At 50.5% G+C, this 20,848-nt stretch overlaps 1 protein-coding gene across 1 annotated transcript; it reads right to left on the minus strand.

Moving 5' to 3' along the window:
- Positions 1-1,217: 1,217 nt before the first annotated feature.
- Positions 1,218-18,954, minus strand: LOC135979336 (maestro heat-like repeat-containing protein family member 7). Its single transcript, XM_065579747.1, has 11 exons — positions 18,689-18,954; positions 18,006-18,085; positions 17,305-17,449; positions 14,401-14,496; positions 13,370-13,474; positions 12,524-12,659; positions 11,664-11,773; positions 8,248-8,400; positions 7,052-7,212; positions 4,869-4,998; positions 1,218-1,604 (listed from the first exon to the last, which is right to left on the minus strand). The coding sequence occupies exons 1-11, from the start codon at positions 18,800-18,802 to the stop codon at positions 1,368-1,370; spliced, it is 1,467 nt and encodes a 488-aa protein (XP_065435819.1). The 5' UTR covers positions 18,803-18,954; the 3' UTR covers positions 1,218-1,367.
- Positions 18,955-20,848: the final 1,894 nt, after the last annotated feature.

Below are 20,848 nucleotides of genomic sequence, written 5' to 3' on the forward strand. Positions count from 1 at the left end.
AGCTTTTACCATGATCCTCTCTCCTCCATACCCACTCTCAATGCCCCTCTTTGCTTTTCCTTAGTGACTTCGCAGGGAGGAACCTTTCATGGACCTGCAGAAAGGCTGATGCCGACAGGAGACCCAGCTGCCCTTCGGGAGAGTCCAGGCTGATGCTGTTCTACAGAACCTTAGTTTCTTGGATATTCCCATCAGGCTCCTGATTACAACTTTGGAGCAACCAATGATCCCCTAAAGGATCCATCTCAGATTTTACACTGAGCGTGCTGGGACAGGACTGGGGGAGCTAGTCAGTGCTGCATGGACACCTGGCAATGTGGACATGACCAATAAAGCTCATCGTTTATGTAGCGCAATAATGAGTCTCAAAGGCTTGATTTAAGGAGTTGCTCACTAATCTAGGACACAAGACCCAATTGCTCTCATCAGCTAATGAAACTTACTTCTACAAAGAAGGCCATCATGGTCAGCCTGTGTTTCTTATCACCTCTGTCGAGGAGCGGGATCACTAGGTCCAGCAGCATCCTTGTGGTCTCAGGGCAAGCATAGTGCACCATGGCTCTGTGACACAAAGCAGAAATACCTTTGATAGTAAGGGAAGAAGCACGTTCTGCAACAAGGGGGTGAGGGGTCAGCTTGGGACCACATGGCAGCCCGAAGTGAGGAATGTTTCATTTTGGAATTGCCCCCACTAGCAGGACTGACTGCATGGAAAATGCTTGTGTATTACCTGGCCAGCAGGCTCACCCCATGGAGGTGATCTTGGGGGCTTTGTAGGAGGATCCAGCCTTGCTCCTTCTCCATAATAGTCAGCTCGGAACGGCAGCCAACACAGAGAAGCAGCATCTTTATAGCCTCCACTGCAGAGCTAGATTCAAACAACACACCAGCGTGACTGAGTGCCAGGAGCCCCCTCATGGTAGGTCTGTCAGGGAGTGACGGATTCACTTGTGTGTGGAAAGACACACCAATGGTTTAAATAGAGCTTAGGAAGGCACAGGTTCGTGACTGGGGTTCCTAGGCACTATAGTAATACAATTTAATAATATGAAGAAAGAGAAAGAGTTCTGAGCAAATCCTACAGACAATTGCACATCAGCACTAGGGCATGTCAATGTCACAGAACAGGAGAAGTTCCGCCCTTTAGTGTCGGACCCACATTCCTTTGACACACTGGCAAATTGGCTCCCACTAATTTCTCCCCATAGCTGCTGGGATAGTCTTTCTACTTCCTCTGCAGTGCATTGGTCGGTATGTCATTTACCACTGAGAGACACCCTTGCAACCTAAGCCCTGCCTGCTAACTCCCTCAGAATTAGAGAGTTATGGAAAACCTGCAGGGGCCACATGAGAGCTGGAGAAGAGAACTATGACTTCTCTATGACTGTCCATGTAATTAGACCGTTGACTTTCCAGTAGGCGCAGTACCTGGTGTGGAGGCTCTGCCGGCTGCTTTCCCTTCCAGAGACTTTATCCCCTGGTATGCTCTGTCCCAGGCTGAAATGGATTTCAACAAGAAGCGCCATTAGCAGCTGAGGATAGAGGCGGGTTGTGGCATCTCTGGACTTGCTCACCGAGATCATCTCATAGAGGGCGCATGTAGCCTGAAGAGGGAACAAGACAGACACAAGCTTACTTGGAAATCCTACTCCCTCCTGCGTCAGTTCTCAGGACTTCCTGCTTCTGTGCTATGAAACTCCCCTGATTCATGGAGAAACAAACCGAGTTAAACTGCCCTGAGCAGCAGGGCGGGGGAAGCTGGGCACTGGCAGGTTGAAGGCTTTGCCTTGTGGAGTCTGATGACACTAGGCTGCATTGCCACACAGGGGACCTAGCTTTGATTTCGGATCTCGCAGAGCTTCCTGACCTGCAGGGGCTGCAGAGACAGCATGCTTGGGGTGGGGGTAATGCCTCATGGGACTAAGAATGGGAGAGAATAAATTAATGAAGAGAAGAGTGGCTCTTTCATCAGCTTCCTCGGCATCTTTCTTCTCCCTCATTTGGACTTCCACCGTCATTCTTTCATGCTTGCATTGTTTCTTGGCTTCCAAGTGCCTCAATGGGGCCTTTTCTTCTGCATCTGGGGTCTAGGGGGGCTGAGACCCTGCTTTTTGGTCAAAGTCCATGAGCAAATCTCTCAGTTCGTGTTCTGCGGCTTTCTTCTTAACAGATAGCCCCCTTTCTTTACATACTTTTTCAAGTTCTTTTGAGTCAAGACTCTCATAGGATTGTGATTCACCCATTGTAACTCATCTTTAACCCTTAAAACTCTCCATATCAAATTTAAACTTTAAATAGTGTTGGGTTATGATCTTTAAGCCCAATTGACCTGTGGCATGTGACTCCTGTGCTGACTACGCCAACTGTCACGCTCTCTGGAGTGGTTCACAACTGTGAATGCCAATCTTAGATCATACTGTCATAAAACAGGGCAGGCACCCCAAACTAGTAGTATATTCTATAATTGGATTTCACAAAGCCAGTAACAATTGTGCATTCCTGGATTACAGTACCAGTTTTACCAAGGACAGTCTTACCACAGACAGTCCCCTTAGACATTCCAGCCTATCTTGCCACCCAGACAAACTGAACTTTGTGATTAAAGGTTATTAAAACCAAAAATCACACCACATCAGGTTACTCCCAACCCCAAAGGGTCAGTCACTTACCCTAGGTCAATTGGTACTCTGGATCTCACACCAAAAACAACACTGGCAGCCAATTCTCTAGTAAACTAACTAAAGATTTATTAGCTAGGAAAAATAAATGAGAGTTATTGAGAGGTTAAAGCAGGTAAAATACATTAACAGGTGAGTCAAAATTTGTAAATCCCAAATGATAGCGGAGATGTAGTAATCTCTTGGTTTCCTAAAAGTCTTTTCAGGAACCCAGATGTTTCTGGGGATCTCCATTTTGCATTTGGCATCTTCCCTGTAAGAGTCCAAACAGTCAGAGATACAGGATCATTCCTTGACATCTATTTTATAGCTTTTCCAGAAACCAATCTGAACAGTGTCTTTACCCAAGTGGGTTCTGATGAGTAGGAAATTCAGACTTAGTCTGTGAATTCCCGTTGTCAAACACAGTAGCCCTTGCTTTGAAGTTAGCAGTCTTCCTCATTTACATTTCCAAGGCTCCAATTGTGTTTGATGGGTAATTTAATTACAGGGATATACACGATGCCAATGTAATGTAATAGCAAACAAGAATCCTTCATTAGTTTTCATAAACTTTACACATCAAGTTCATTCTCATCTTTTAACACCAACGCACGCTTTTGATCTAGGTTTAACTAATTACAGGGATATACACAATACAATAGCAATCAACAGGTTATAAAGATAAGTGTTTCCTTTAACTTTTCCTTTGAACTAAACAAACACACAGGTGAACTGCCTGATTACACTACAATAGCTTTTGACTTCTTTGATTTCTGTTAGCATCTGAGTGAATTAGCCTGCAACCCTATCCTGAGCTGGCACAAGGGCAGGCAGTGTCACAGGGGTTTCTCAGAGCTCCAACATGGATGCGATGAATGGAACCCTCCCCCAAGGGTTTGTCAGGACATTATGGAGTAGCCCCAAAACGGAGGGGATAGTCTGTCCCTGTAAAGGTAGCGGTGCTAGGGCTCAGCCCACCCTTGTCACGTGGCGTGGCCCTGTCAGATTTTGAGATGTCTGATATACGTAAGGAGCTGGGAAATACTGGTAGGGAAGAAGTGGTCCAAGGAATAAGTCGTGTTCAGGAGGAACTCCTGTTATGTTTCTGTAAGGACCTGGGACCAGGAGCCTTGCAAAATGGGAGGGCCAGGACTCCCCTCTCTCCCAGTGAATTGGGATGAGCTTTAGGAAGGGGATCAGCCTCCTCCCTCCTAGCAGAGAAAACACCAGCAGGAGAAGGCTGAACCCAGGGGTGCTGGCACACGTTGTGTAGTGGGGGTGCTGAGAGCCATTGAACCAAACTGTAAACCCTGTATATGATGGAAACTGCTTCAAGCCAGGGGGTGCTACAGCACCCCCGTTCCCCCAGTTCCAGCACCTATGCCTGAACCCTCTGAGCCTGAGGACTGACTGGGGAAAAAGGGCCACCAGGAGAATCTGGCTAAGGCCCCACAGTTGGCTAACTTACAACCCAGCATAAAGGAGGAGACTGGGGGAGTCCTGCCTGCAGGAGAGGTGGAGGGACTGCCTGAAGTAAATGCCACCTCCAGGAGGAAGGCTAGGGGGCAGGGTCTCCTATCTTATGGAGGGAAACCAGAAGGACTGTTTGAAACACAGCCCAGCTGCTGCCAGGGAGGCTGGGAACAGCTTTGAGGAAGCTCCTCAGAAGTTGGGTGGGAAGAAGTCACAAGGAGTCACAAATCCTGGGCAGGAAAAGCAGAAGCTGCAGACCCATGGGAGTTGCTAACAAGCAGGAAAAAGGGAGGAGCAGCTCAGGGAAGTGGTGAGGGATTGAAGGAACAGTCCTTAGCAGCCTATCATGGGGTCCGTGGGCTGGAACCCAGAGCAGAGGTCAGGTCTGGGTTCCCCAGCAAGAGGCAAAGTACTGACCTCAGGACTAAGAGACCAAGAATGATGAGGCTCAGATGGGGGCTGAGGGCCTGGCACAGAGGCCACTACATGTTGGGTTTTCCCATATTGGACTTTTCTGTTAACCCTGGAAGAGGTGACGTGGCCAGAGGGCCAGACCATGGAACCTGCGGAGTGTTGCAGAACCAGGAGGCTGGACAAGGGGGCACCAGTGTGGAATAAGCCCTGCAACATCATGTCCTGGCATGAGGAGGCGCGTTGGCGGTGAGTGTGCCTTGTGACAGAGACATAGGATAGATTTAACTGTATGGGGCTATGGATGTTCGAACAGTGACTTACGGCAGCAGATGTGTGAGAGGCTTGGTGCTCAGAGCTGTGGTGACTCTGCAGCTTCACAACCAGGTTCTCCATCACCTGTCCTCCGAGGGCCGGGTCAGCAGATAGGAACTGCCATAGCTCGGCCGCATTGCTAGAAATTCAGAAATACGGCAACATGAGGGACTGGATGGCTTAGGAGAAAAGCTATTAAACCTCTTCACCAATGTAATCTCTTTGTAAGAGAAATCCTCCTGTGGAGCCAACGCCCTGCCCAGCAGTCCAGTCCCCAGAGCTTGTGCAATTCAATGTGGAGCATGAACAAGGACTCCATGGACCTCAGATTGAGAATCACTGGCACAGGATATGGAGCATTTCAGCTCAAGGCTGCCAGTGTGAATCTGGCCTCAATTGGTCACGACCTGTTACTGGCTGATGGCTAATGGCTAATACAGCTTCTCTGGCAGCAGATGTCCTATACGAAATGAACTAAGGGTCTCGGACCAGTGCCCAGTGCGCGCTGTCCACATTACAGAGTCAACCACCATACTTGGCCCTTGTTGGTAGGTTCAGGGATTGAACGGGACATGGAGGCTGAATGAACCTTTCTTGCCTAGTCGGCAGCCCCTCCAGCTATGAGCTCAGAGTGTTGTTAGGGGCAGTGTGGAGGAAGCTTCATCGTCACTTCCTGGGCTGCAGCTGAGCTTTTCATTATCCAAGGGTGTCAATGGGGCACCTTTCACCAGCATTAAATTCCCTTTAAAAAAAAAAGGGAGCGGGCATGCAGCAGCGTGGCTCAGATCTCTGCAGCGCTCAGCCAACAACTGTGTGAGGGAGGGTTTCAGTGGAGTCCTCTGATATGCAGGGCTGGCTCTAGGATTTTTGCCGCCTCAAGCAAAAAAAATTTTGGCCGCCCCCACTTTTTTTTTCATGCCCCCCTCCCCCAGCCCCGCCCCAACTCCACCCCTTCCAAACCCCTTCCCCAAATCCCCAGCCCCACCTCCTCCCCCGGGCGTGCCACATTTCCCCCCCCATTGCTTCCTGGGGGCCCCCACGACCTCCCACCCTAGCTCACCTCCGCTCCGCCTGCTCCCCCGGGTGCGCTGCCGCTCTGCTTCTCCCCCCTCCCTCTCAGGCGAAGGAGGGGGGAGAAGCGGAGCAGCGGCGCGTTCAGGGGAGCAGACGGAGCGGAGGTGAGCTAGGGTGGGGGGGGGCGCAGGAAGTAAAGGGGGGTAGAGGAACCGCTCCCCACTCCAGCTCACCTCCACTCCACTACCGCCGCCTCCCCCGAGCGCCCTGCTGCTCGGCTTCTCCTCCCTGCGCGAAACAGCTGTTTTGTGCCCAGCAAGCCTGGGAGGGAGGGGGGAGAAGCGGAGCGGCGGCGGTGCGCTCAGGGAAGCAGGTGGAGGCGGATCGGAGGCGAGCTGGGGTGGCGAGCTGGGGTGGCGGGGGCACTTTTTCCCCATGCCCCGGAGTCAGCACCTATGATGGCCGGTTCCAGAATGCCGCCCCTAGAAATGTGCCGCCCCAAGCACCTGCTTGTTTTGCTGGTGCCTGGAGCCGGCCCTGCTGATATGGATTGTTTTTGGAACTCACCGCTTGGGATCATCCATCATAAAACCACGCTTTGCGTAATCACTGTTGCTCAACTTTTCCTGCCCAAACACAAATGTGCTTCAGACAGCAAACGTTCCACCTAGGCTCACTATCTGTACGTTCAGATGAAGGAGAACGGCGGAATGAGCTCTGCGCTTGCCAGCCGGAGTAGCAAAGGGATAGTGAACTCAAGAACACAGACTTAAATCCACCCCCTGCTCCAGGACCCATGAGCACTGACCGTAGGTGTGGGGGACTGTGCTTTTGAGAACCTCTCCCATAGGCAGATCTCTAACAAGTCCCAGGGGCCGGGAGAGGGGGACTGGGAATGAGAGCTCCTGCCTTGCACATGGGGAGACACATTCAGGGAATGGGGGAGAGGAATCTCTGACAGGCGGATTTCGCTCGCTGTGGTTTGTGGCTGAAAAGAGAAGAGCCATCAGGAGGAGAGGGCAGGTAATTTGTCCCATGTAGAGGGGGGAGATTCAGTCCTCAACAGTCAGTGCTTTATACTTTGCCTTAGTAAGACCAAACAATGTGCTCAGTGGTGAGGTTCTCATATAGGGCCTCAAAGGATCACGCGAGGCCTGAAGAGTGGAGGCATTTCGTACCTGTCTGTAGGGAAGGAGTAGTCCAGAAGGCATGAGATCACTGTGTCCAGATGCTCCGCCTCGCCAGCCAGCAGGGCCACTAACTTCTTCATCAGGGTCCTGGAGCTGGGCTGCTGGACTGAATCCAACCGGCTGCAAACCCCAGCCACAAGGTCTGCTGCCTGAGAGAGAGGGAACCAGATGAGACGGGACAAGACTCTCATCCCATCCTGCAGCTGGGGCAAGAGGGAACCTCAGCATCCCTGGAGAATCAGAGTTAGCCTCTAGGTTTTGCCTAAAAGTCACAATTTCCTATATTATTGGCAGGGCTCATTTCAGAGCCTTACAAGGTGCATTGTCGCAAAGACCACATATCAATGGCTCAAAGGAGATGAGTCCTATCTAGGCACAATACAGGGGTAACATAAGAATGGCCATACTGGGTCAGACCAATTGTCCATCTAGCCCAGTATCCTGTCTTCTGCTGGTGCCAGATGCTTCAGAAGAAATGAACAGAACAGGGCAATTTATCGAGTGATCCATCCCCTGTCACCCACTCCCAGTTTCAATCAGAAGGCGTAGGGACACCCTGTGCACAGTGTTGCACCCCTGACCACCTTGGCTAATAGCCATTGATGGACCTGTCCTCCAGGAACTTCTCTAATTCTTTTTTGAACCTGGTTATACTTTTGGCCTTCACGACATCTCCTGGCAATGAGTTACGAGTTGTGTTGTGTGAAGAAATATTTCCTTAGGTTTGTATTAACCCAGGTTTGTGTGTGTGTGTGTGTGTGTGTGTGTGTGTGTGTCTGTGTGTGAAAGGATAAATAAAACTTCCCTATTTACTTTCTCCACACCATTCATGAATTTATAGGTGTGGGCATCCCATGGATTTATACAGAGGCAATATGATATTTTCTGTCTTATTATCTATCCCTTTCCTAATGCTTCCTAACATTCTGGTAGCCTTTTTGACTGCCATTGCACACTGAGTGGATGTTTTCAGAGAATTGTCCATGATGACTCCACCCTTGAGTGGTAACAGCTGATTTAGACCCCCTCCGTTTGTATGTATAGTTGGGATTATGTTTTCCAATATACAGGAATCAGACTAGAAGATCTGATGGTTCCTTCTGGCCTTAAACTCTCTGAACTTATGACTGTTCCCAGCAGTGGGAATTCTAGTTTCCGTCCATCTCAGCAGCAGCGCCCCATACCTTCTCCACCTTAGTCCCACCGCTGTTCACCATGGCAGACAGCAATCCCTCTGCAGTTGGCTGGCAGTTATTGTTGCAGTGATTCGTCAGGCCATCCATAACAGTCAGAATGAAATCTGTCCTCTCTCTTGGGTTGAAATAGACTCCAAAGAGCTGAAGCATACAGGGAAAAGTGTAATTTACAAAAGGCCGCGTCCTGATTCCACGGGGGGCTGATAACTACTGGAGCCCAGAGAAAGCCCTGTCTGGGGGTTGCAGGTCCTCTCCAGCTTCTCAGGGGCTCTGTTTTACTCCTTTCTATTACAGGGCCCCAGTGGCTGATGAGGCTTCTGCTGCGAAACCATATCACTCACAGTGAGGCAAGAGGACTAGTTAAACCATTACAGTGGCCAACCTAGGAGTGCTGCCGTGCACGTCAGGATGTGCATTTAGTGGTGTCAGACACCTACTTCTCAGGCATCCGAGGTGCAAGGGTCACCATTAAAAGATCAGCAGTTGCGGGATCCATGTAGTAATATTAGTAATGACTGTTACAGTACTCGGTCTTTGACTGTGACTATGTGATACCCTCCTACAACACATCCCAGCAGAAATACAGCACCCAAATCCTGATTACGACACCATCACCATACTTCCTGGCTTGCAGCCTGACCCAAAGACCATTGAAATCAATGGAAAGACTTCCATTGGCTTCAATAGGTTTTGGATCAAGCCTATATAGTATAGACCTCGTTGTGACAGCTTCTAACAACCCAAAGTACTAGAGCAGCAGGCATTCAACCTTCCCCATATGGACACTCCCTTTCCTATACTAGGACCCTCCCAGAGTCCCCTTCCAAACTAGCCAAGACCATGTCCCATTTGGCAATAAGGAAAGGGCAGGGTGGCTGTGCCCCCCAGATTGGGAACCCATCTGCTAGAGCAGTGGTTCTCAATCAGGGATACGCATACCCCTGGGGGTACACACAGGGGTGGCAGGTTTGTATAATTTTTGGCATTGCTCAGAATGTGTCCAAGTCCCGCCTCCCCCTACACCTGCCTAAGGCTCTGGGAGGGAGTCTGGGTGCGGGAGGGGGTTTGGGGTGCGGGCTCTGGGAGGAAGTTTGAGCACAGGCTCTGGGAGGGAGTCTGGGTGCGGGAGGGGGTTTGGGGTGCAGGCTCTGGGAGGAAGTTTGAGTGCAGGCTCTGGGAGGGAGTCTGGGTGCGGGAGGGGATTTGGGGTGCAGGCTCTGGGAGGAAGTTTGAGTGCGGGCTCTGGGAGGGAGTCTGGGTGCGGGAGGGGGTTTGGGGTGCAGGCTCTGGGGGGAAGTTTGGGTGCAGGAGGGGTGCAGGCTCTGAGATGGAGTTTGGGTGCTGGGTGCAGGCTCTGGGTTGAGGCAGGGGGCTGGGGTGCAGCAGGGGCTGCGGGCTCTGGGAGGGAGTCTGGGTGTGGGAGGGGTTTGGGGTGCAGGCTCTGGGAGGAAGTTTGAGTGCGGGCTCTGGGAGGGAGTTTGGGTGCGGGAGGGGGTTTGGGGTGCAGGCTCTGGGAGGAAGTTTGGGTGCAGGAGGGGTGCAGGCTCTGAGATGGAGTTTGGGTGCTGGGTGCAGGCTCTGGGCTGGGATAGAGGGTCTGGGTGTGGGAGGGGGCGTGCGGCTGGTCCAAGGATGAGGAGTTTGGGGTGCAGCAGGCAGGCTGACCCTGGGCTGGGGCAGGGGGCCAGAGAGGAGGACTCCCCCAGCCCTCTCCCTGCTGGCGGCAGCGAGCTCTGGGGGAGAGTAAGGGGGGGGCCTCCTCACCGACCCCCAACATGACACTGATCCAAGCCCCCCCAGGCTGCTGCTCAGGAGGTCCGGCCAGGATAAGCCTCCCCCTCCCCTCCCCCGAGTCGACTCGGAGTCTCCTGCCGGGGGGCGGGGGGGAGGGCTGCCATGCGCTCCTCCCTCCTCCCTCCGCAGGCGTAGCAGCCGCCTCAGCCTGCCCCCGGCGCCGCTTCCTTGTAGCCGGCTGCGGCAGCGGCTGGCGAGGGAGCACAGTGCGGAGCTGCAGGGGGCAGCTGCCCGCTGCCCAGGGAAGGCAGCGGCGCTTGGGGGAGGCGCGCGGGGGTGGCAGCCGGGGCCGGGAGAGGTGCGTGGGGGCGGCAGGCGGGGCTGGGAGAGAGACCCGGCCCCGAACATTGGTGGAGCCGGGTCCCCTGGGCCCTGAATTTTCTCAAGCCCGGGCACCATGGGCCCACATAACTTGCCGTCCCTGGGGATACAGGGGGTACATCAACTCATCTAGATATTTGCTTAGTTTTACAACAGACTACATAAAAAGCACTAGCAAAGTCAGTCCAAACTAACATTTCATACAGACAATGACTTGTTTATACTATCTACTATATCAGTGTTTCTCAATCTGGGGGTGGCAACCCCCAGGGGGGTCATGGGATGGGTTTAGGGGGGTCACAAGTTTAGGGTCGCCATTGGGGGTGGCAAGCAGGGCCCCTGCAAATCTAAGATACATGCAGAAGCTGAAGCCCAAGCCAAGCCCACTGCCTAGGTTTGCCAACTTTGTAATATTTAAAAACCGGATACTCATGCAGGAGTGCTGGACCTCTTCTGCCCTGCCTCTTCCCCGCGAGGCCCTGCCCCCCATTTGGTCCTCTTCTCCCCTTCCACTGTTGCTCACTGCTCTTCCCCTCTTCCCCGCCCAGGTCAGGAGCAATTTGCCTGCTGGGAGCTGCAGCCGCATGATGTGGGTAGGTGGCAGCCCCGGTTGAGTAGGGGCTGGTGCGGGTGATGACCTGGCACCTCCCCACCTCCCTCACCCGCAGTAACTGGACTTTGGGTGTCCAGTCAGTAGATCTGATCGGACACTATCAGATCCCCTTTTCAACCAGATTTACTGGTCGAAAACCGGGCACCCGGCCACCTTACCAACTCCCGGGGCTCAAGCTGAAGCCCGAACCCCGCCCCCTGGGACTGAAATCAGGTACAATAGTCTGGAAAGGTTGAGAACCACTTGCTGCAGAGTAGATCACTCTATGAGCATTTGTTGTCTTCACTGTTGTAGCCGTGTCGGTCCCAGGATATTAGAGACACAAGGTGGGTGAGGTTATATCTTTTATTGAACCAACTTCTGGTAGTGAGAGAGACCAGCTTTTGAGCTACACAGAGCTCTTCTGTCTCTGTCTGAAGAAGAGCTCTGTATGGCTCAAAAGTTTGTCTCTTTCACCCACAGAAGTTGATCCAATAAAAAAATTGGACCTCACCCATCTTGTTTCTTTCTGAGCATGTCATTTCTAGCCATGAGTAAGGGCAGGAGCTGTAATTCTTGGGTAAGCCATACACAATAGAGATATGCGATCCAGGGACAGGAAGTAGTTTGGAGCTGTGCGATACCGTATTGTACTGACACCAATGTAGAATGGTCATTAGTGCCAGGATGTGATTACCTCTGCGATCCTGGAGGGGCTGTTGTAAACCACAGTGGGGCTCCAAGCAGCCAGAAATTCCTTGTTCCTCTGTTCAGTCCATTCCACATTCTTTCTGTCCAACTGTGCAACTGAAATACATGTTAATAACACTCTTAACTTTCCATTCTGCTTCCTGACTTCTGCTCTCATCCCTCTTTACTGAACAAAGCCCTTTGTTTGGCTCTGATCCAGGAAAGCATTTAAGCACGTACATTATTCTAAGCAGATGAATAATCCCAGGGACTTCCGTGGGACTACTCGCCTGATGAAAGTTACAGATGTGCGTAAATGTTGTGCTGGATCAGGGCCTTGACCCCCAGAGTAAAGTGGCTCTATCAAATGGTGACTGGAATCTAGCCAAAACACTTCAGTGGCATAGAAGTGGATTAACACAGTCATGAATCGAGCCCCAGATTTGGATCCAGATTTCCAACAGCCATCAAAGTTCTGGGGCGTTCGGGGTACAGGCATCTCGAACTGAACTAATTGGTCTGATGGCGTTGAATCCCCTATCATCATGTCCCACTGACCCTTCCCATTCCCACTGACGGAATGAGCTCTACCAGTCTCAGTTTGCGATAACGTGTGTTGCCTTTCTCTGTATTCCCCCCCTCCCCTTTCCTCTCTTTGAAAGTCAGGGCTAGAATTACGGGATGACTATCAGACGCTTGTTTCTAGATCCACAAAAAAACCAGCACTCTGTTCAAAGGAACAAATACCGAGCCAGAGGCTCTACTTCTTCCTCAGGCACTATCCTGAACGGGAGCTTTGCCTGAGGAAAGTCTCTAGCATTTAGCTCCCAGGAGGGGGATTCAGATGCTCATCAGTGCTTCTCTTACTCTTTTGGCGCCACGCAATAGAGACGAGGTAATGAACAGCCCCTGCTGCCTTTGAGCTGATCGCCTTGACGGGATCCCCACAGCGGATCCCCAGCACTGCAACCAGGTGTCCGAGCCTGGTGAATGGAGACGCTTCCTAATTGTACAAAAGAGGAGAGGAGGAATCCATTACCACTGCAGGTAAAGTGGGCTGTGTCTCCTAGGCAAGGAGTCTATATCCACACAGTCCCTTTCTATAATGGGGCGTGATCCTCAGCTCTCCCTCTTCAGAAGAGGCTTGGGAGCCAGAAGAAGAATATAGGGCTCGATCCCGCACCACAGACGTCCACTGGAGTTTTGCCACAGACGTCAGTGGGAGCAAGATCAGGATCATAATGATCTGTAACGGCTGAGGTGGGCTGGAATGGAGAGGCCTCTTCCTGCAGCTCCACAAGAGGAAAGTATCCCATGGTACTAGGATGAGGAATGGAGGCAAACAGGGAACCAGCTGGGGATGAAATGTCTTCAGTCTCTAGGATTTTGAAATCTCTTTTCTCTGAAATTCATTAGATCCAACCATAGAAAAACCCGTTTTTCCTGTGCCCCTTGTTAGCTGCCTTTCCTGCATTGGAAAGAGGTGGCCTATTCCTCCAGGGCACTGGATTTATTTTCCAAGTGTATCAGACGCCAACCCATCTCAGTCAGGATGATGGACGAGCAACGAGATCGGTTTTTCCTCCGCCTATTAGGGAGCATTGCACGGTGGGGCCCCTCAACATACTTCTAAGCAGGAAGTTTCTCTGGCATGGGAGAGTGCCCTGTAGGTCTAGTTTGCAATCAGGTCACTAGAAGTCAAGAGTTACTCACATCCAGTTTGACTTCTGTGGCCACGAAGTTTAGGAGCAGTATGCTGCTCCATACAGCCCTCTCCCGCCAGCAAGCTTCCCTGGACTGCATCCAGGAGTCCATGAGCTGCAGGAAAAACAAGAGAGGTTAAAAATAACAGGGGGAAAGGGTGTATACAAGTGATCCCCAAAGGATATCTTTATTCTGGCTGAATCATCTCACTCTTACAGATACAGGCTGCGTCTGCTTTGTGCAGACTCAAAATACACATGGAATTCTTCTCTTTGAACGAAAGCAAAGTGCATTTCTCTCTGAGGGCCCAGTCACACACCCGCTGAAGTCAATGAAAGTTTTGACATTGATCTAAGGACCGATCCAATGCCCATTGAAGTCAACGGAAAGGTCCCCATTTGATTTCAATGAGCATTGGATCGAGCCTTTAATGGATGCAGGATTGGGTCCTATGTAAGGAAGGGAAGGGCCAAGTCTTCTCTGGACAAGCCACACAATCCAGCATTTCATTCAGCAAAATAAGAGCAGCTGGAGGAAAACTTCTATTCTTTCATGATTGCAGACTTTGGGCCAGCCCTCATGCTCTGTAGTTAGCGGCAGTCTTGGTTCCCATTGCACCCATTGGTTCTCACTGTGGGACAGCTGGAGCTGGGAGTTCTGTGGAGGCCAGGTGCCAGCCCTCACGGGGGACTAGAGTCCTGGCAGCGACCCCTCCAATTGCATCAGGAGTGGCAATGATGGGCAGTAAAGGGAATAACGTCTTCATTTGGAAAGGACACTGTGATGTAAGGGCCACCTGGAGACAGGAAAGAAACTGAGGGTAACAATGGAGGAGATTGTCAGACCTCACCGATGGAAATAGAAGACTCCCCCGTGCTACATGAACCTTGTCACATATGCCCTAATAGGAGAACCCTGTGGAGATGGGGCACTCCGTTCTTTCCTTAACTCTCCTTTCCCTCACAAGCTCTTGACAAGATTTTCCTGTTCCTCTTCCCTACCTTACCATCCTCCAACCGGCATCTCCAGATCCTGTTTACCTGCAAGATCCTCTCTAGCTCAGACGGAACTGGATTTTCTAAAATCAGACTCTGGAGCATCTCGTTGAGGGTCTGCAATGTTTCAATGAAGAGAACCTGAAAGGAGGGGGAACCGTTATGCTCAGCGCCACAGAGCTGTGGATTATACAAATAATTTATCTTATGGGCTTGAGGCAAGAATCACAGGGTGAAATTCTTTGGCCTGTATTATACAAGAAATCAGGCTAGATCAGGGGTGGCCAGCCTGTGGCTCTGGAGCCATATGCGGCTCTTCAGAAGTTAATATGCGGCTCCTTGTAAAGGCACCGACTCCGAGACTGGAGCTACAGGCGCCAACGTTCCAATGTGCCCGGGGGTGCTCATCAGGGGCGTAGCCAGGTGGAGGGAACAGGGGCAGTGGGAAAAAAAAGGCGCCACCCGCTGCGGCGCTTTTACTGACAGGGCGGCGCTCCGGGTCTTCGGCGGCACCTCGGCGGCGGGACCTTCACTCGCTCTGCGGGTCTTCGGTGGCACCTCGGCGGCGGGACCTTCACTCGCTCTGCGGGTCTTCGGTGGCACCTCGGCGGCGGGACCTTCACTCGCTCTGCGGGTCTTCGGTGGCACCTCGGCGGCGGGACCTTCACTCGCTCTGCAGGTCTTCGGCGTCATTTCGACGATGAAGCTTCAGTGCCGCCGAAGACACCCGGAGCTAGTGAAGGTCCCGCCGCCGAAGTACCGTCAAGACCCGGAGCGCCGCCCCGTCAGTAAAAGCGCCGCAGCAGGTGGCGCCTTTTTTTTTCCTGCTCCCAGGTGAGTAAAATGAAAAAGGCGCCACTTGTGCTCGGTGGGGGAGCGGCCGCTGCCCCGCTTCCACCCTAGCTACGCTACTGGTGCTTACTGCTCAACCCCTGGCTCTGCCACAGGCTCTGCCCCCACTCCACCCCTTCCCGCCTCATCCCCTGAGCCTGCCGTGCCATCGCTCCTCCCCTCCAGAGCCTCCTGCATGCCACGAAACAGCTGATCGGGACGTGCGGAGAGGGAGGGGGAGGCGCTGATCAGCGGGAATGCCAGAGGGCGGGAGGCGCTGGAAGTGGGGTGGGGGAGCTGATGAGGGGCTGCTGACATATTACTGTGGATCTTCAGCAATGTCCATTGGTAAATTCTGGCTCCTTCTCAGGCTCAGGTTGGCCACCCCTGGGTTAGATGATCTAATGGTCCTTTCTGGCTTCCAAGTCATAAACCAATAGAATTTATAGTTCAGACCTTGTCCTAAGACAAGGTCTATAAAAATAAGGCCAGATCCTCAATGAGTGCATATTGACATAGCTCCATCAGCGGGCGTGAAGCTACACGGATTCATACCAGCGAAGGGTCTGGCCCATACTTCTTGTACACAATAGTTGCTAAAAAATTAGCTACTTCACTTATTCAATAATGTGGGTGCCCTGAGCGCAAGAGAAACCATATTTAGATTTGTTCTGGACATTGAATCCTTCAGGAATCTCGAGAAAACTAGCCTCATGTTTCAACTGATATTGGCCTGCCGTGATTCAAAGCTGTGCTCTTGACAATCACCCAGAAAGCCAGATGCATCGTTATATCCCTGCCTCATTTCCATTATAAACCAAAGGAAACTGAGAACAGAAAGACATCTGCGGTATAAATGACCCTTTTCTTATAATTGATCTTCCAAATCATTCCCCAAACCTGATGTAATGAATTCATCAATGCCTCCCTTGGGAAGATAACATGCAGCAAAGCCCTTATCAGAGAGTAAGGAAAATGTTATAGCAAAAGGAAGTCCTACATTGAAATGAGATTTTTTAACATTAGAAATAAATATCACTTTAATAAATATATCACCTTGTCTTTGCAGGAGTGCCGCCAGCTTTTCTGCTGCCCTAGGCGGCGGAAGGTCCCGCCCCGAAATGCCGCCCCCTACAGAGGCGGCGGAAGGTCCTGCCACCGAAATACCGCTGTGGTCGCCACCCCCCAAATTGTAGCGCCCTAGGCGACCGTCTAATGGGTTGCGCCGGCCCTGTGTCTTTGCCCTTTACTCCTCTGGGTCTTAGATACTATTCACTCCAATGATTTGGTTAGAGAGAGCATATGTGAGCATGCGGGATGTGAGGCAAATTAAGTGTTCTAAATTCTATTGACTTTGGTAGTGAATTTGGTCCAGTGTCTGTAATTTCTCTCCCCTCAACTTTAGGGCCATAAATGGCTTTTCAGAATTAAAAAAGCGCAGGCAATGAAAGCTTTAGCAACTCTGACAGTACGGGTCAGATGGTTAAAGATTTGCCACCATATTTACACCCACAATTTGCAGGCGCAGCTTTGCTCCTACTGGTCTTTTCACCCGTCAAGTTGATCACTTCGATGCCAAAGTACTGGATTTAGGTGTGAAATCAGGTATTTCAGGTGCCCACGTGAGCTAAGGTGTAACTGCAAATAATTGCAGGTCAAAAGTAGGGACTAAAGTAAAGTTCAGGCTGAAAATGTGGCTGTATCGAGTGCCGCAGGACCCCAACTTTATTCAGCTCCTTCATGCAAGAGGACCTAGCTGTGGGAGGTGCCACACACCAGAAATACCCGGTCAGTGATCAAACAATAGCCAGCCCCATTTCTGGGGCAAGCACTAAGTACGTTTTCCTCATTCCACATGCCTCATTCTAGCTTCACCACCCAGATTGGGATCCCCAGTAGTTCCCTAGTAAATTGAAAACGGATGGATCATTTTCATAATTGGGAATGTGGCAGCTACTTGCTGTATGCATGGGACGAATGATCAGGGCCACGTCACCGGGGCTAAAGTCCCCAACTGCTACTCCACAATGGTGTTCCATGAGAAATTTCGCTGACAGTGTAGTCACATATCCCCAATATGGGCCCAAAGTAAGTAACAGGAAACCATTCTTGAGTTACCTTTGTGTACTGGCCGCTTATATTCCTGATTACTCCTTGCACCTGCAATGTCATTAGAAGTGGCAGGGAAAACACGCTCTTGAGGAATGTTCTCAGCAGGACCCATCTCTGGTGGGAGCCCATGGCCTTCACCACATGCTTTTTGCTGGTAAAAGGAAGAAGCCTGGATTGGACTTTGAGGTGCTGAAGCGTAACGGAGGCATCAGATGGTGAGGACATGAACTGAGGGTTATGCTGAAGGAGCGTGAGACTAAGAGACATCTGGACTATACAAGAGAACAAGATCATGTGAACAGTAACAATGTAGGAGAGTAAGACACTGGCAAAGATTAACAGAATACAGGAAAAGCACGGGAGGGCAGGGATTGGTGACCCGAATAGTAAATCCGGCTCAGAAATGCTACAGAAGAGAGTGAAGGAAATGACTCAGCTGACACCTCCAGAAAGAAAATCATCTCAAAATGTCTGCAGAGACTCTTGGCTTTGAATCACATGTGGAGTAAAGAGGATTACAATGTTACTGGGTAGAAAATCATCAGTCAGCCATGCAATAGTCCCCCACCTCCTCCCCAAAGAGTCCTCAGCATCTAAAGAGAAAAAGGCACGAAGTGAGGGACTGCTATTGGCAACTCTGGTCCCACCAAGCATGGAGTGAGAAGCCAGGTGTGAAGGCTGGGCAGTTAAATTAGAAGTCACGTTACCTCAGCTCGATAATGATGGCCATGGCCTGGAGCCGTATGGTGCTGGAGAGAGAGTCCCGGGGTTCTTTCTTAATCATCTCCTGTAAGTCCCAAAGGGGCAAACATAGTAAATGAGACACAAGTGCTCCCAGCATCAGTCCTACTCCCTCACACATTCATTGAGGAGGTTATACAAAGCCCTGGCATCACAGCTAACTCTGGAGGCCTTAAAAAAGGCAAAATTAGCCACAGGCTTCTCCGGAGTCTCCAATAAATCCCCAGCTAAAAGATCAGATATTCCAAAAGTAACAAGGAGCCCAGCCAAACCCCAGGATCTTCCTTTCTGATGGAAGAGCTCCCAGATCATGAAGCTGCTCAGCCAGTGGTGTTGTCCAAAGGGATCTCATCTGTTTCTACCCAGCCACAAATTCACTCACTCATTTCCTCATCCATCTCTGTTCACTCATCTCCTACTTCCCACCAACTAGCATCCTCTCTCTGTCCATTCACACTAATATTTCCAGTCAATCAGCACTGACCTCAATTTTACACACTGAAATAATTGCTTCAGTGTATACAACAAAGTTCTTTACAACTCTCCAGATTCCATGGACCCTAGCGTGGGTTTAGCAGCTAAGTATTCTCCACAGTTCATCAATCTTTTCCAACCAACAACACGGACCCTGTGTATATTATTTACTCACCACTATGGCTCCTGCAGTGTCTGATGCAAAGTTGTAAATAAAAAAGTCAGGCATGTTATGCCAGTCGATGCTCTTGCTGAGAACAAACAAGAGTCTTAAGAAACTTTTTTTCATAATGAAATCCTAAACCAAAATGAGAAAAAATATATATCAGGGTGAAAGGGATTTAGATAGAGAACATCATCGGGTAGAATATTCTACCTTCATTCAAAACCCCTCCACACGGAACACCTGGTAGATAAATTAACAATGTTGCAGAGAATGAATAGTCAGGATCAGAAATCGTGGTGAGTTGAGGATGATGATGTATCCGGGCAGCACCTACAATATACTGGGCTCTGTCTGCAAACAAAGGAAGACACAGGCCCAGCTCCCAAGAATTGACAATCTAAGAAGGGTTCTGATGGCTTCCAGCAGAATGTTGGATTGTGTAGGACCTGACTGTGTGAGCTACTTGTTCAGAGAAGGGTTGGATCAAGGAGAACAAGCAGAACAGCAATGGGACTCCATGTGGAGGACTCCACACAGGGCCTGTTTTCTGTAGGACAAGTAGCCAGATGTAGCGTGACCATGTGTAATAAATGAAGGGGGGGGCTCCCTTTTATGAACACCCAGCCAGCCAGTTAGCTATAAAGTCCCTCTTGGTGGCTGTTCTCTGCTTGCTTTACCTGTAAAGGGTTAACAGAGTTCCCCAGCTAAAGGAAAAGGAGTGGGCACCTGACCAAAAGATCCAATGGGAGGGTTAAAACTTTTTAAAATGGGGAAAAAACTTCTCTTTGTCTGTGTCTGTTCTCTGGAGACGGGACACGGAGCAGTAATTCTGTGTAAGGCTGGAACCAGGTATGAAAATTCATCTTCCATACCGAGAAAAATCATTGGACAGGGAATGTTTAACTAGACGCGATCAGGTTTATTTCTTTATTTTGGCTTGTGGATCTCCTCTGTGCTAACCCCAGATACTTTTGTTTTGCTTGTAACCTTGAAGCTGAACCTCAAGAGAGCTATCTTGATGCTTAATTTTTGTAATTGTTTTCTTTTAAGATCTAGCAAAAAGCCTAAGTTCCAGATGTACTTTCTTCCTTTTTGTTTTTAACAAAATTTACCTTTTTTAAGAACAGAATTGGATTTTTGGTGTCCTAAGAGGTTTGTGCATGTTGTTTAATTAGCTGGTGGCAACAGCAGATTTCCTTTGTTTTCTTTCTCAGCTCTTCCCCGGGAGGGGCGGGGGGGGGGGCGGGATTTGAAAGGGCTTGAGGATACCCCACAGGGAAGAATTCCCAAGTGCTCCTTCCTGGGTCCAAGGGTTTTTTTTGCATTTGGGTGGTGGCAGCGTTTACCAAGACAAGGTCAGAGAAAAGCTGCAACCTTGGGAGTGTAATACAAGCCTGGAGTGGCAAGTATTGATTTTTTAAATCCTTGCCAGCCTCCACTTTCTGCACTCGATGTGCCAGAGTAGGGATTCAGCCTTGACACCATGTGTATAAGCGACAAAGCTGGACCCATTTGTTTTGTCAGTGAAGGTCTAAGGGTACGTCTTCACTACCTGCCGGATCGGCGGGTAGTAATCGATCTATCGAGGATCGATTTATCGTGTCTCGTCTAGACGCGATAAATCGATCCCCGAACGTGCTGTCTGTCGACTCCGGAACTCCACCAGAGCGAGAGGCGGAAGCAGAGTCGACGGGGGAGCCGCGGCCGTCGATCCCGCGCTGTGAGGACCCGAGGTAAATCGATCTAAGATATGTCGACTTCAGCTACTCTATTCTCATAGCTGAAGTTGCATATCTTAGATCGATCCCCCCCCCCAGTGTAGACCAGCCCTGAGAGAGGAGCAGTCGCCAGGGGAGACCTTGGGTGGAAATGTCTCGTCCTTGAGTCCAACGGATAGTGTGAGGCAGGGGAGTAGCCGGGCAAGAATCTACTGAAACTAGCACAGAGTGGTGGGAAATCCCTGCAAATCAAGGATACCACCGACAAACGGGGCATGAGATCACCAAAGAGTTTGTGGGATGTATCTGGAGAAGGCACCTAATATGTATAATAGGAGAAAAGCATCCAGAGGCTGGATTGTCTGGAGTAAGTGAAAGAAGAAAGGTTGAGTGCTGTAGGCAAAGGGTTTGAAGAGAAGTCAGACCCTATGTGATAAACCTTCTGGGATGT

The sequence above is a fragment of the Chrysemys picta genome, unplaced genomic scaffold (genome assembly GCF_011386835.1).
Source record: "Chrysemys picta bellii isolate R12L10 unplaced genomic scaffold, ASM1138683v2 scaf777, whole genome shotgun sequence".
In the NCBI taxonomy this organism is placed as follows: domain Eukaryota; kingdom Metazoa; phylum Chordata; order Testudines; family Emydidae; genus Chrysemys; species Chrysemys picta.